Source organism: Rhineura floridana, chromosome 1, assembly GCF_030035675.1.
Source record: "Rhineura floridana isolate rRhiFlo1 chromosome 1, rRhiFlo1.hap2, whole genome shotgun sequence".
Taxonomy (NCBI): Eukaryota; Metazoa; Chordata; class Lepidosauria; order Squamata; family Rhineuridae; genus Rhineura; species Rhineura floridana.
In genome coordinates, this window is record NC_084480.1 from 242953002 (window position 1) to 242968164 (window position 15163).

Below are 15163 nucleotides of genomic sequence, written 5' to 3' on the forward strand. Positions count from 1 at the left end.
CTAGCTTTTTATCTTTACTTTTTTGTCTGAACACCCTCAGTGTCATGAGCCCTGTGGAACAGTCTTGGAGCAGTGAGGATGAAGAGGACACAGACTGGGACTTGGGGGAGGGCCCTAGTGACTTGCATTCAGAGGGGATTAAGACTGAAGACTTCAGTGCCATTGACAATGGCAGCTCCATCTCCATGGCTCCAATTACAACCTTTACTCCCCTGCCATCACCGCTGCATACCCCTCCTCCTGAGGAGGACCTTGCTGAAGTGTGTCTGCCGCCCTCGCCTTGGATACATAGACTACAGCACTAGTAGGCTCAAATGGTTCCCACTGTCCCTCTGAGAAGGAGTGCTCTTGTGAGCGTGCGCTCCCAACCGTGACACCTTTCTCATGCAAGTAGCAGGAGCCCATCCACACTTACTTAAAGGATGTAAGGGAGCATGTCTAACTGATGCGACAATGTCTTAGCGCTGTGTAGTCATGCCTAGTAATGCCCTATAGAGATGCTGAATCCTGTGTAACACAAGTATAACCACATATTTGTTATAACTAAACAATGCATTTTTGCCATACTGGAAGTAATTCAACCTACCTTGCCCTGGTAAGTATTCACAAGACCTTTAGCAATTATACCCTTAATGACACAATTTGGTCCTTTATCTATTTCTTCATACTGTATTGTTAAACCACTGCAAATACAAATGAAAATATTTTTAAGAACTAAAGTGACCACTAAAAGATGTACAAAACACTTCAGAGGTGCCTGGAAAGAAAAAGTGAAGTTACCCATGAGGGTTCTTTTTGAGTATAGAGAGGCTGACTTCCTGTGATGAGTGACTCCTCTCATCCACTTCAGAAAGCTAGACTTCCAGAGGCTTGTGAAACCTCTACTGTGGAGGAGCCCCCTTGGTTTTGGAGGCTCACATGAGTGATGAATACACAAAACCATGCAAAACTACAAAACAATGGACATGCTATTTTAAATTTGCTAAAGGGAAAGGCTATTCCCAGGATGTCTATGGAGAACAACTCCATTATGAGGGAAGTAAAGACCCAGGCCAAGGTGAGCTAGGATCTCATCCTCTCTATGATCAGAGATAACTCTATGAGTAAAACCAACATTTCTTTACTGGTCATAGGAGGATGACATTCTGTCATGATGGAGCAGCAGCGCCCAAATTCCCCAGATGAGAGACAGTAGCTCTGTGTGGGAAAGGTAAAGAGAATGATGGGCATTTCTGTAAAATAGGTTAAGATTCTGGCTTAGTTTCACATTTTAGGAAGACTTCCACTTTCACCCAGATTCTTATAAAGACAGTTTATGATTCACATAATTTGTGTAGCAGTTTGCTACATGTAACTAAAGAAATAATGCAAGGATACACTGAGATCATTAATCACTTTTTGCAAACACATGAGCTGGAATGATTCTTGCAGAAACAGAAAAGGGGCTATGGGGGGGGAGAGAAAAAAACAGAAGGTAAGCAAAAGAACAGTCTGACACCTTTAGCTCAGTTCTGCTAACTGAAGGTGAGACTTTGAAGAACTTTTTGAACAACAGACTGGAGGATGATCTTGCCTGTTCAACTGGTGAAGCCTTGCATTGGAAAGACTGGAATAGGAGCAAACTTGTTTCCACCTGAAGTCAAGTGAGCCATCACTGATATGTAATTATATCCCCAGTTGTGATTGAAACCTTGTGGGCATTTGCTTTGTATGGGATGGTAGCCTTGTGGGAATTTGAATTGCATTTGTGACCAATAAAATTGAGATATACCTTTTCCCTTTTACAGTATGGATTTCTGTTCTTGATTACACAGTCTGTACAACCCTGGTAAACTTTTACACTGACCTGTGCCAGTGCTTTAAATTATGCCCAATTACAAAGCATCAGCCACTGACTCAATAGAAAATGGCATGCAATCAACCACTAAAGTCTGCCATAAAGGCAACTGCCTTAGCCAGCTTACTGAGACCCTAACACATTTAAGCTCCAAAGGAATCTCAACCAGAAAGTCTCAGTCTCAGAAAACAAGCATTCTGGAACAATCAGCTTCATCTGCACTGATAAGTAGTACACTTGTTTATGAGTCTTACATAAGACTACCCCATTCTTTCAGCCTACATCCCCTTAACTCATCCCTGTCTTTTGGAAGGATTGTGCCAACAAGGGTTGCTACAAAAGTATCCACAAATAGGACTTGTAATTATTCTATCACCTCCTGAGAAAATACATAGAGCTTTCTGGCTACACTTGGAACAGTCTTAACTAGTTTTTGGCAATATTATTGCTCTCTAACTACTGTATCAAAGCCTGCAGCAAACATGATATTGTGACCGTACGGTGTAGCCCTAGAGAAGATCTCACTGATGCCACTTGGTTTAGACTGTGAGTCACTGGAAGGTGGATAAGTCTTTAATTCCAGTACTTTGGAAACATGGTACATTGATGGTATCAATCACTGAACAAAAGGAACTTGTTCTCTCTTATCTCATTTAAGACTAAAAAAAAAGAAAGGTAAGAAAAGAAAAAAATAAAGCAACAGCAATAAGCAATCTAAAACAAAGCCCAATTAGTGGCATGGCTGGTGTGTGGAGGTGGCCTTCAGGGACGTTATAGCTGTGTCCCACTCCAACGATGATAGCTCTCCTGCTATCATGGACAACGATGGTCTCGGGGAAGGAGAGCATCCAGCTGAGGAAGAGGGAAACAATCCCTTAGAAGGGACCCATTCCTTGGGGGATGAGCAGCTATCCTCTCGTGCCGAGGATATATCTCCAGCGGGTGGAGGGATCCTTGTAGTGGGTGATTCGATCATTAGGAACATAGACAGTGGGGTGTATGATGGGCGTGTAGACCGCAAGGTGTTTTGCCTGCCTGGTGCGAAGGTTGCGGATATCGCCCGTCGTTGAGATAGTTTGGTAGACAGTGCTGGGAAGGAGTCAGTGGTCGTGGTGCACGTTGGCACCAACGACATGGAGAAATGCAGCCGTGAGGTCCTGGAAGCAAAATTTAGGTTGCTAGGTAGGATGCTGAAAGCCAGGACCTCCAAGGTGGCTTTCTCTGAAATGCTAATGGTTCCACGCGCAGGACCAGCCAGACAGGCACAGCTTTGCAGTCTCAATGCGTGGATGAGACGATGGTGTCGGGTGGAAGGGTTTGGATTTGTTAGGCACTGGGGAACATTTTGGGACAAGTCGGGCCTGTACAAAAGGGACGGGCTCCACTTGAACCAGAATGGAACCAGACTGCTGGCACTTAAAATTAAAAAGGTAGCAGAGCAGCTTTTAAACTGACTGAGGGGGGAAACCCGACAGGAGCTGAGGAAGGTCTGGTTCGGAATAAACCTCCCCCCTGGGATAAAAACCAAAGAGATGATGAAATTTTAAAAGGGGTAGGCCTAGAAGTAGGCATTGTGAGAGCAGGGGCACAGGATATAAATTCAGAAGAGCAAAATTACCACAGGCCAAACCACAAGTGCCAAAGACACTTGAAGAGAGACACTGCTTACAAGTGCCAGTACGCTAATGCTAGGAGCCTCCGAACGAAGATGGGAGAACTGGAGTGCTTGGTCTTAGAGGAGAGCATTGATATAGTGAGCATAACGGAGACCTGGTGGAATGGAGAAAACCAGTGGGATACGGTTATCCCTGGATATAAACTATATCGGAAGGACAGGGAAGGACGTATTGGTGGCGGAGTCGCTCTATACGTGAAAGAAGACATTGAATCCAGCAAGCTTGAAACCCCCAAAGAGGCAGACTCCTCCACAGAATCGTTGTGGGTGGTGATACCATGCCCCAGGAGGGACTTAATACTGGGAACGATCTATCGTCCCCCTGATCAAAATGCTCAGGGAGACCTGGAGATGAGATATGAAATTGAGGAAGCATCCAAACTAGGAAATGTGGTAGTAATGGGTGACTTCAACTACCCAGACATAGACTGGCCGCATATGTGTTCCACTCATGACAAAGAAGCAAAGTTTCTAGATATTCTAAATGACTATTCCCTAGACCAGTTGGTCATGGAACCGACCAGAGGGATGGCAACCCTGGACTTAATCCTCAGTGGGGACCGGGACCTGGTGCGAGATGTAAGTGTTGTTGAACCGATTGGGAGCAGTGACCACAGTGCTATTAAATTAAACATACATGTACATGGCCAATTGCCAAGAAAATCCAACACGGTCACATCAGACTTCAAAAGAGGAAACTTCACAAAAATGAGGGGATTGGTAAAAAGAAAGCTGAAAAACAAAGTCCAGAGGGTCACATCACTCGAAAATGCTTGGAAGTTGTTTAAAAACACTATATTAGAAGCTCAACTGGAGTGCATACCGCAGATCAGAAAAGGTACCGCCAGGGCCAAGAAGATGCCAGCATGGTTAACGAGCAAAATCAAGGAAGCTCTTAGAGGCAAAAAGTCTTCCTTCAGAAAATGGAAGTCTTGTCCAAATGAAGAAAATAAAAAGGAACACAAACTCTGGCAAAAGAAATGCAAGAAGACGATAAGGGATGCTAAAAAAGAATTTGAGGAGCACATTGCTAAGAACATAAAAACCAACAACAAAAAATTCTATAAATACATTCAAAGCAGGAGACCATCTAGGGAGGCGATTGGACCCTTGGATGATAAGGAAGTCAAAGGTGTACTAAAGAACGATAAGGAGATTGCAGAGAAGCTAAATGAATTCTTTGCATCTGTCTTCACAGTGGAAGATATAGGGCAGATCCCTGAACCTGAACTAACATTTGCAGGCAGGGATTCTGAGGAACTGAGACAAATAGTGGTAACGAGAGAGGAAGTTCTAGACTTAATGGACAATATAAAAACTGACAAATCACCGGGCCCGGATGGCATCCACCCGAGAGTTCTCAAAGAACTCAAAGGTGAAATTGCTGATCTGCTAACTAAAATATGTAACTTGTCCCTCGGGTCCTCCTCCGTGCCTGAGGACTGGAAAGTGGCCAATGTAATGCCAATCTTCAAAAAGGGATCCAGAGGGGATCCCGGAAATTACAGGCCAGTTAGCTTAACTTCTATCCCTGGAAAACTGGTAGAAAGTATTATTAAAGCTAGATTAACTAAGCACATAGAAGAACAAGCCTTGCTGAAGCAGAGCCAGCATGGCTTCTGCAAGGGAAAGTCCTGTCTCAGTAACCTATTAGAATTCTTTGAGAGTGTCAACAAGCATATAGATAGAGGTGATCCAGTGGACATAGTGTACTTAGACTTTCAAAAAGCGTTTGACAAGGTACCTCACCAAAGACATCTGAGGAAGCTTAGCAGTCATGGAATAAGAGGAGAGGTCCTCTTGTGGATAAGGAATTGGTTGAGAAGCAGAAAGCAGAGAGTAGGAATAAACGGACAGTTCTCCCAGTGGAGGGCTGTAGAAAGTGGAGTCCCTCAAGGATCGGTATTGGGACCTGTACTTTTCAACTTGTTCATTAATGACCTAGAATTAGGAGTGAGCAGTGAAGTGGCCAAGTTTGCTGACGACACTAAATTGTTCAAGGTTGTTAAAACAAAAAGGGATTGCGAAGAACTCCAAAAAGACCTCTCCAAACTGAGTGAATGGGCGGAAAAATGGCAAATGCAATTCAATATAAACAAGTGTAAAATTATGCATATTGGAGCAAAAAATCTGAATTTCACATATACGCTCATGGGGTCTGAATTGGTGGTGACCGACCAGGAGAGAGACTTCGGGGTTGTAGTGGACAGCACGATGAAAATGTCGACCCAGTGTGCGGCAGCTGTGAAAAAGGCAAATTCCATGCTAGCGATAATTAGGAAAGGTATTGAAAATAAAACAGCCGATATCATAATGCCGTTGTATATATCTATGGTGCGGCCACATTTGGAATACTGTGTACAGTTCTGGTCGCTTTATCTCAAAAAGGATATTATAGAGTTGGAAAAGGTTCAGAAGAGGGCAACCACAATGATCAAGGGGATGGAGCGACTCCCTTATGAGGAAAGGTTGCAGCATTTGGGGCTTTTTAGTTTAGAGAAAAGGCGGGTCAGAGGAGACATGATAGAAGTGTATAAAATTATGCATGGCATTGAGAAAGTGGAGAGAGAAAAGTTCTTCTCCCTCTCTCATAATACTAGAACTCGTGGACATTCAAAGAAGCTGAATGTTGGAAGATTCAGAACAGACAAAAGGAAGTACTTCTTTACTCAGTGCATAGTTAAACTCTGGAATTTGCTCCCACAAGACGCAGTAATGGCCACCAGCTTGGATGGCTTTAAAAGAAGATTAGACAAATTCATGGAGGACAGGGCTATCAATGGCTACTAGCCGTGATGGTTGTGCTCTGCCACCCTAGTCAGAGGCAGCATGCTTCTGAAAACCAATTGCCGGAAGCCTCAGGAGGGGAGAGTGTTCTTGCACTCGGGTCCTGCTTGCGGGCTTCCCCCAGGCACCTGGTTGGCCACTGTGAGAACAGGATGCTGGACTAGATGGGCCACTGGCCTGATCCAGGAGGCTCTTCTTATGTTCTTATCCTCTGGGCAGAAGTAACAGCAGCGAGAAACAGAACTTTGAAAGAAAGGAGACAAAGGGACAGAGTTTCAAAAGGAGGCTTCTGAAGAGCAATCAAAATCTCATGTAAATATCAGGTAGGAAAGCAATGCCAGGCTGGAGTTGAGACAGTGGCTCTTCACAGGAAATGCTTCAAGAATGGGTGAGAATCCAATGGTTTCATTGGTTGTGGAAAAGACAGAGTACAGAGCAGAGGCTTGTTGCTGAAGAGTGCTGGGTCTGAGCCTTATAGTCAGCCTGAAGGACAACGCCTCATAAACACCCGATTTCCCGGGAACTAAGTGCTCCTTACAGCATCAAGCAGATAAACACCTCCCATGTACTTTCTTAAAGGCATATAGTGGAAGAATGTCTTGGGAGCCATCATGGCATCAACTACTGATGGTGAGAGACTTGTCTTAGTAAGTTTCCTCTCAATGACCACCCATGAAGGTTCCGTCAGGCCACGTTTGGATGCTACAGACGGGGATAACAGATCCTCACTGAGAGGTAGCTATCACAGGTCAGATGTTGACAAGACTGAGTATCTGGGAGAACCATGGTCTCTGTGGCTAGTATGGAGCCACTAGAAGAACTCTCTTCCTCTCATCTCTGATCTTCTTGAAGACTCTGAAAAAAAGCAGCCTAGTAGGAAATGCATACAAGCCCTGTATCCACAGAAAGACAAGAGAGTCTACAGCTTCTGCTGAGCAAACTTCATAGCATGAGAAAAAAACTTTTTACCTCATGGTTGTAGGGAGAAGTAAACAGATCCACTTGCACTCTTTCAAAGACGCCCATGAATTCTTTGAAAACATCTGGATGCAGTTTCCACTTTCCATGGTGGACTTGTTCCCAACCTGGGCCATCTACCTGATTGTTTTCCTTGTCTTTTAGATGCTCCACCACGAGAGACTCCAGATGGGTCTCTGTCCAATGGAGAAGGAGAGATGATCAGACTAGTCTGACATTACAAACTGATATTACAATAGTCCAGGGAGGGTCTCTGAGTGGAACTCCCCTTGCAGAATAGCCTTCTGTGACTATCAGACCAAAGACTGATGAACTGTATGTGACAGAGAAACCTGAAGGTCTGACTGCAATGTTGCTCTGAAAGGGCAACAACACCCATTGAAGAGGGTGGGTGTGGAGTCCTGCCCAAGGAGTTATCTGAATTGCCCAGACCACGAGGACTAGGACTCACATGAGTTTCATGAGATCCACAGATGGAGAGGATAGAATACAATGGACCACCAGTCAATTCTTAAGAGGCTCATTCCGGAGAAAGTGACGGGACTCCCTGTCTCCATGTCTATCACAACCATGTGCTGGATCCATTGAAGCAGACACAGTTGATTCTTTGTGTGACTGATCAGAAACCCATGGTCTTGAGACATGCCAACTTGATGTGTAGATCCTTCAAGGCCCTCAGAAAACCAAACCAACAGGTTATCCAGATAGGGATAAATGTGAAATCCTTGCAGACTGAGGTGGACCACCAGGGTGACCATGATTTTCGTGAACATCCTGGGGGCCAATGACAGGCCAAAGGGCATGGCCTTGTACTGGAAGTAGAGGCCATCACAAACCTCAGGTAATGCTTGCATGGGCACAAAATAGGAACATGTAAATATGCTTCCTTGAGATTAACTGATAAGAGGAAGCCCCATTTTCCAGGAACTCCTTGATGGGCAGAAGCATCATCTGGAACCTGTGATATCAAATGAACTCATTTAGATGTTTCAGGTCCAGCACTGCCCTGAAGGAGCCACAGTAAAGAAAATGTAACAGATGCCTGAGAAGGAGCCACAGTAAAGAAAATAGAACAGGTGCCTGAGAACATCTCCCTGGTTCTATGGTAGAGATCTGAAGCAGTTGCTGAATGGCATCCTGAACTCTGGCTCTCTTTCCGGATTGGTAGAAAGAAGGGAAGGAACTTCTGGGGAGGGGAAGATGCCCTGCCTCATAGTCTGCACTATCCCCAAGGTGATTTTGTGCCACCCATCTGAGAAAAGCTGTAAGCGACCTCCAACTAGAGGGGTGTCGACATCCGAATTAGTGCTGTTGCCTTGCAATTGGGAGCCTGATCTGAATTTGCCAGAGTACTGTCCTCCCGTTGCTAGAATATTGACTACTCCCAAAGAGGCAGGCAGATTGAACATCTTGACTTTCTCCAGCTGACTCAACATGACTGGTTGGACAGGCAAGGATGGAACAACCACTGAAAGTAACATCCTTTTTCTACTTAGAAGTCAAAATTTTCCTCTGTATTTTGACTCCTCCAGAACCTTCTTCAACACTGTGTCACCAAAACGTTTGCTACTAGTGCAAGGCACAGAGGACAGGTTGGTATGGAACCATGACATTGGCTTTCCAATGGCATAATCAAGGGGTCCTCCTCGTGAAAACACCCACCGCCAGGTCACTAGCAGAGACTTGCACTACATCCATGGAAGCCATGAAGACTACAGTATGGGAAATTTTCAAGAGAGACGTGCAGACTCTAGCCAGATCTTGTGGACCAACCAACAAGCCGCCTAACCAGAACAAGGAGGCCCTTGCAAAGACTGAAGATGAAGCAGACCCCCACACTGACAAGGCACTAGTGTTGTGAACTCACCTCAAACACAGATCCATCTTTCATTCCAAGGTGCCCTTAAGCTGCACATCCAAAGCTTTTGGATTCAAAGAAGATACTCACTAGTCCCACACTGTAGATTCACAGAAGGACTCACTAGCTCCATGATGTGCTCATTAAAGAGAGTAAGCATCAGTTGATCCATATTTTTTGCTCTACAGCATAATACTTGTTTGCTGTGGGAACAGACTTCTCACAATGGAAGAGTATATCAAACTCAGATTTGATTACTTTAGAAAACAGTGATGGAAGCTCTGACACTCTGGACTTCTGTTGAGGATCATGGCATACTGCTGCCACCCTGGATGAGGACGGAGCAGGAAGGTTCTCCTTAGAATTCAGATGTAGAGCATCCATCATCTTGCACTGGAAGGTGTGATAGTGGGAATCCTGGAACAGGTGATTAGAAGCCACATCCTTGGACTCTGAAGCACCAATCCATTCCTCCTCATCCAAAACAATCAAATCGGAATTTGGATCCTCAGCTCTGTCTGGAGGGTCCTTTCTGGTCTAGTTAGGGGATGGGCAAGAGGCATGGGATATATGTACAGCATGGGGATAAGGAGACATATGAGGTGGAACCAAGGGCCTGGGGCACAACATGTGGAATAGAGGGAGCACCCTACTGCAGTGAAGAATGAGACTGGTTTGGCAGTAAATTGGAACTTGGTATAGCAAGAGCCTGCTGCGAGGCATGAGGCATCATTTGAAACAATTGTCTCTAAAGCAGATTATAAATCAGTTGTGATTTAGCAAGCACCTGTCCCATTAGCACCATGTTACCACAAAACTATGGGAGAATTCAAGATATGGTTTACTAGTTTTTGGCACAAAGAAGATAGATCAGTAGTTTAGGAAGTCAAAATCACTTAGGTGTGTGGTGTACAATCTTTAGTGCATTAGAGACTCACTGGATTGGGGAAAACACATAAAATACAAATCTTTCTATAAAAGCATTACAGAAACAAAATAATTAAAATGGCAGTTACCCAGCCTCAAGAATTGGAACAATATCATCCGTCAGATGAGTAGCATGACCAAATTCATCCTGGACATCTAGAGGAATATTGAATGGATGCCCAATTCGAAATGGAGGATCCAAAAGACCTATTGAAAACTTCTGAGGCTTGCCCTCTGAGGTAGGGGGAGAAATAGAATTATTGTAATGAAATTGTTTAGGGGTTTTGATTCTAGTCATTCTTAGTCTCTTTCTTCATTTAACTGACAAATCATATTTGTAAACTGAAACTAAATTCTCCATTTACACAAGATCAAAAGTTCTTTTTGTTTCCTCATATAAAATATAAAAGTGAGAAGTATTCCTTGATGCATGGATCAGGAAACGCTTCACTCCTCTTCATTCACATACAACATCTTAGGTTTGTTTACACAGAAGATTTCAAATGATGAGAAAGATAAATTGCTATGTTAGAATATATTGTTGGGTGAACAAAGCTGCTTTTGCAGGGCATAGCGCTGATGGCACAGGCAAACATTTCTGGGAAGGGCATAACCCCTCCCTGCTGTAATTAGTGCTACATCTGGAAAGTTGTTGGACACGTTTAGGAGAGTTATTAAACTTTGCATGCAGGGAGAAGTGGGAACACTTGAGCTTATAGCCCATTTCTGACCCTGCAGGCCACTGTATGGAGAATCATCTGAATATTTCAACTCATTTATATTTTATTAACACATTCATTGTTTTCAACACATAATCCAGCTTCAAAAAGAATAATAGTATTTTACTTAGTTTCTCATACTAGCTTCAGTATGTAAACAGCACTGACTAGTTAAAGAACAACAATAGTATTACCTTACCTATTATATAAAATTTAAATGTTTTTGATGGAAGAGGTCTTCCTGCATAAGTGTCTGCATTGCTTTCATTCAACACCACTTGCAGTTTCAACATGTAGGTTCCAAGTTTATTAATATTTTCTGTGTATAATCAGACATGAAGTTTAAAATGCAATAATCAAAATGTTGATCAATTGTAGGATACATATAAAGCAAAAATACTCACCCATTTTTTTGAACCAGTAAGGCCATTTACCCCCATGCTGACTGATATGAGAAATGATTTCCTTATTTCCACTAGGGGCTTAAATGGGGGGGGGGAAAGAGAACACACATAAAAATAATGCTAGAATATATTTAAATGCATTAGGATTCAAGCAAATAATATAGAACATATTTATCTTTTAATAAGGATAGTAAGGCATTTAGTAAGGGTTAGTTACTCTGCCCATCACGGTGCTGTGTCTGCTTTTTAAAAAGCCATGTTATTTTTGTTGCTGGCCCCCAATCTAGTCTTCGGTGGGGGGTCTTGGGTGTCGAGGGTGTCAGAAAAAATTGCTTGGGGTCCAAATAAAGCCCCAGATCAGGAGATAACCATCCCTGCCTTAATAGGTTGGTGAAGGTGAGCTGAGGATTTTACGGCAATGCAGGCATGATCCAGCCAAAGTCACGTACTTTAAAACCCCACTGATTTTGTTTAAATGTCCCCCCATTAAAAATCAGGATTAGAAAAAGTGGGCATCTGGAAGGAAATACATAGGTTCATGATTTTTGAAAGGCCTTCATAGTTAAGTAAAAAATGGTTGTTGCCAGGATCCCTACGGCCTAGTGCAGTGCCTCTGTACAAGGTCAGAAACAATCCTACTTTCTTCTCCAGCTCAATTTAGAACTTTAAGTGGATAGGGAAGATAATCTCTGCCAGGGCATACTGATTTATATAAATGATTTCAAGGATGACTTAAATCAAGTTTCTTATTGATATTTCTTCACATATCTTCTAAAGAATCATGCAAAACTGGCCACTAAACAATGTTATTATACAACTAAATGGAGTATTATTTACACTGCTATTTCAGCCTTATAACTAAGCCATGCTTCTCTTAATCACACTGCATATATTTGGCATTCCTTCCCTTTTTACCTACAGATGGAGGATCTTTAATATAGTACCATGTTCTTACTACCAGCACCCATGAAAGCTTGCAAGGTTAACAGCACAATCCTATTTACTCAGAAGTAAGTTCAATGAGGACTTTTTCCTAAGTAAGTGGGTACAGCACTACAGTTTAAATATGGGAATATAGGAATCTGCACAATGCACACTTTTGTCTTCCATTCTTCGTTCCAGAGTTTGCTCCTTTCTATTTCACTTGGCCCAGCCCCACCCTCAAAGAGGAAACAAAGATGCAAGTGCCCATAACTGATAGATCAAAGTACAACTGATTGGTATTGGGCAGACTTGCATAGCTTATTTACATCAAGTGAAGATGAAATTCCTATGCTCGGTAGGTGAAGTGTAAATACTCAGATATGACAAAATGGTAAGAGTGGATCTATATTTACATAGACAAGCCTCCTTTATTTCAACTTAACAGGAAGAATGCTTTGATTCCATCCAGAGATTAACTGTAGAGCTAACTCAGCCTTGTAAACAAGCCCCCAAAAGTTAGTAGCCTGCAAAACAATTGCTATCCTGATGGGTGATGGCAAAGGAGGGACTGAGAACTACATTTCTACCCTGGGTGTAGAGGAGAGACAGACTACTCCATCTCTCCTCTATCAACACACTCACTCACCTGCAGGAAGTTCTTGGTCACCTATGGCTACCAGGCTATTTCTTAAAAACAAGGGTGGACTAACATGCTTATATTGCTTAATATCTAACCTATTTATTCTTTAAGAAAAACTCAGTATTTACATTAAAAAAAACTGTATTACAAATTGATTTTTATCCACCTTGGTCACTGTATTTATACTGGGCCTTCAATGCCCAGCACTATTACAAGGATTGTCTCTATGTTCTTGGGAAAGAAAAGGGAAGAAAATTTTGCTATGCAAATGCCTTCACATTCCAGAGTCAAAATAGCAACCCCCAGCTCTCCTCTTTAATTTGAAGTTGGGGGAGAGGAGAGATGTTCCCTGTAGTTGTCCAGTGCTTCTGAGCACAGCACAAATACAGGGATGATTCTTGCACCCTGCCCAGCTTCAAGCCTAGAGAGGCTCATCTAAAAGGCAACAGAACACTTGACCAGTAGAATTATGGACCACTGGGGAAAAAACAACCCTCCCCAAATATTGGAAACTTCATTAGACCCCTTTTAGTTTTATAATGATTATCAAATGTTCCTGATTACAGAGAAAGCTTATCATCACTCCTTCAACAATAAGTCCTAGGGCGGGTCACAACAATATAACTACATTATTAAAAACAGTTTAAAATAAATGACTTTCACAACTAGAAAATGGAAATGGACTGCCTTCAAGTCAATCCCCACTTATGGCGACCCTATGAATAGGGTTTTCATGGTAAGCGGTATTCAAAGGTGGTTTACCATTACCTTCCTCTGAGGCTGAGAGGCAGTAACTGGCCCAAGGCCACCCAGTGAGCTTCATGGCTGTGTGGAGATTTGAACCCTGGTCTCCCAGGTCATAGTCCAACACTCTAACCACTACACCAAACTAATATATATCTATATCTATCTATCTCAAGTATCAAAAGCCAAAATGAAAAAGTGCATCTTTAGCATACATTGAAAACTGTGAAGGTACAAGGCACACCTCTGTGGAGAGGGAATTCCACAACTTAGGGACTGCCATGGAGAGAGAATGTCCTCTCCTGGGCCGCCACCACCCAAACTTCTGAGGTTAGTGGAACTACCAAGATGTCCCCTTCTCCGATCTCAATACCTGAGAGAGTCTGAAGGGAAGGAGGTGGTCTTTCAGAGATTTGAGGCCTAAATCATTTAAAGCAGTGGTTCCCAAACCTTTTTTTTTACCAAGAGACCACCTGAAACTTGCTGATGGTCTTGGTGGACCACTTAATGATATTTTCTTTGTCTACTGTAGCAACTGTAATGTGCTAAATGCTGCATGATTTTTAACAGTATTTTTGTTACTTCTTTTATTTCTAATATTGTATTTTATTCTATGTACTATTTGCATTCCATAGAATTCAAATTGTAATAAAATTCAATATAAAAATTAAAAGAAGAAATACAAATACAATTAAAAATCACCTGAATGATGCTCATGGACCCAATTTAGAGCTTTAAACATGAGCACCTTGAATTGGGCCCGGAAACAAACTGGCAACCAATGTAGCTGTTTTAAAATAGGGGTTATATGAGATCTAAATGGAACCAATGAGGTGTCCTGTGCAACATCTGCTGCAACTTCTTGGGAACAGATTCCATTGATGTGGCCTGATGACGTGGACAAGGTGCTTGCGATGATGCGGACAGCAACATGTCCTCTCAACCCTTGCCCTTCTTGGCTTATTAAAGCTTGCCGAGGGGGTCTGACCGAGTGGATCCAGGGTGTGGTCAACGCATCATTGCGGGAGGGAGTCATTCCAGCAGACTTGAGACAGTGATCCGACCACAAATGAAAAAGCCCATCCTGGACCCATTGGTTTGTGACAACTACCGACCGGTTGCAAATACCCCCTTTTTAGGGAAGGTGATTGAGAGGGTTGTGGCACAGCAACTGCAAGTACTCTTGTATGAAACAGATTATCTTGACCCATCCCAGTTTGGGTTCAGGCCTGGTTATGGGACTGAATCGGCCTTGGTCGCCCTGATGGATGACCTTTATCAGGAGAAGGACAGGAGGAGAGGGACCCTGTTATTCTTACTTGATCTTTCAGTGGCTTTTGATACCATTAACCATGGTATCCTTCTGGGCCAAATTGGTGAGATGGGTATTGGAGGAACTGTTTTATAGTGGTTCCGATCCTATCTCCAAGGTTGTTCTCAGAGAATAGCATTGGGTGACTGTCTTTTAACCCCCTGGCAGTTGTGCTGTGGGGTGCCGCAGGGTACCATCTTGTCCCCCATGCTGTTTAACATCTATATGAAGCCCTTGGGAGCAGTCATCAGGAGCTTTGGGCCGAGGTGTCAGCAGTATGCTTATGATACCCAGCTCTATTTCTGTGTAACATCTGAATCAGGAGATGCCATGCAAGCCCTGGACGCTGCCTGGACTC

The 15163-nt window shown here is 43.1% G+C and overlaps 1 protein-coding gene across 4 annotated transcripts in view; it reads right to left on the reverse strand.

Moving 5' to 3' along the window:
* The window catches only part of SMCHD1 (structural maintenance of chromosomes flexible hinge domain containing 1), a 238696-nt gene that overhangs the window by 107200 nt on the left and 116333 nt on the right, over positions 1–15163 (reverse strand). For all 4 annotated transcript variants that reach the window (XM_061596291.1, XM_061596298.1, XM_061596308.1 and 1 more), the window contains 4 exons: positions 11186–11263; positions 10981–11100; positions 10152–10296; positions 587–683 (listed from right to left, as the gene is read on the reverse strand). In XM_061596291.1, coding sequence (XP_061452275.1) covers positions 587–683; positions 10152–10296; positions 10981–11100; positions 11186–11263 — 440 coding nt within the window. The remainder of the gene's footprint in view (positions 1–586; positions 684–10151; positions 10297–10980; positions 11101–11185; positions 11264–15163) is intronic.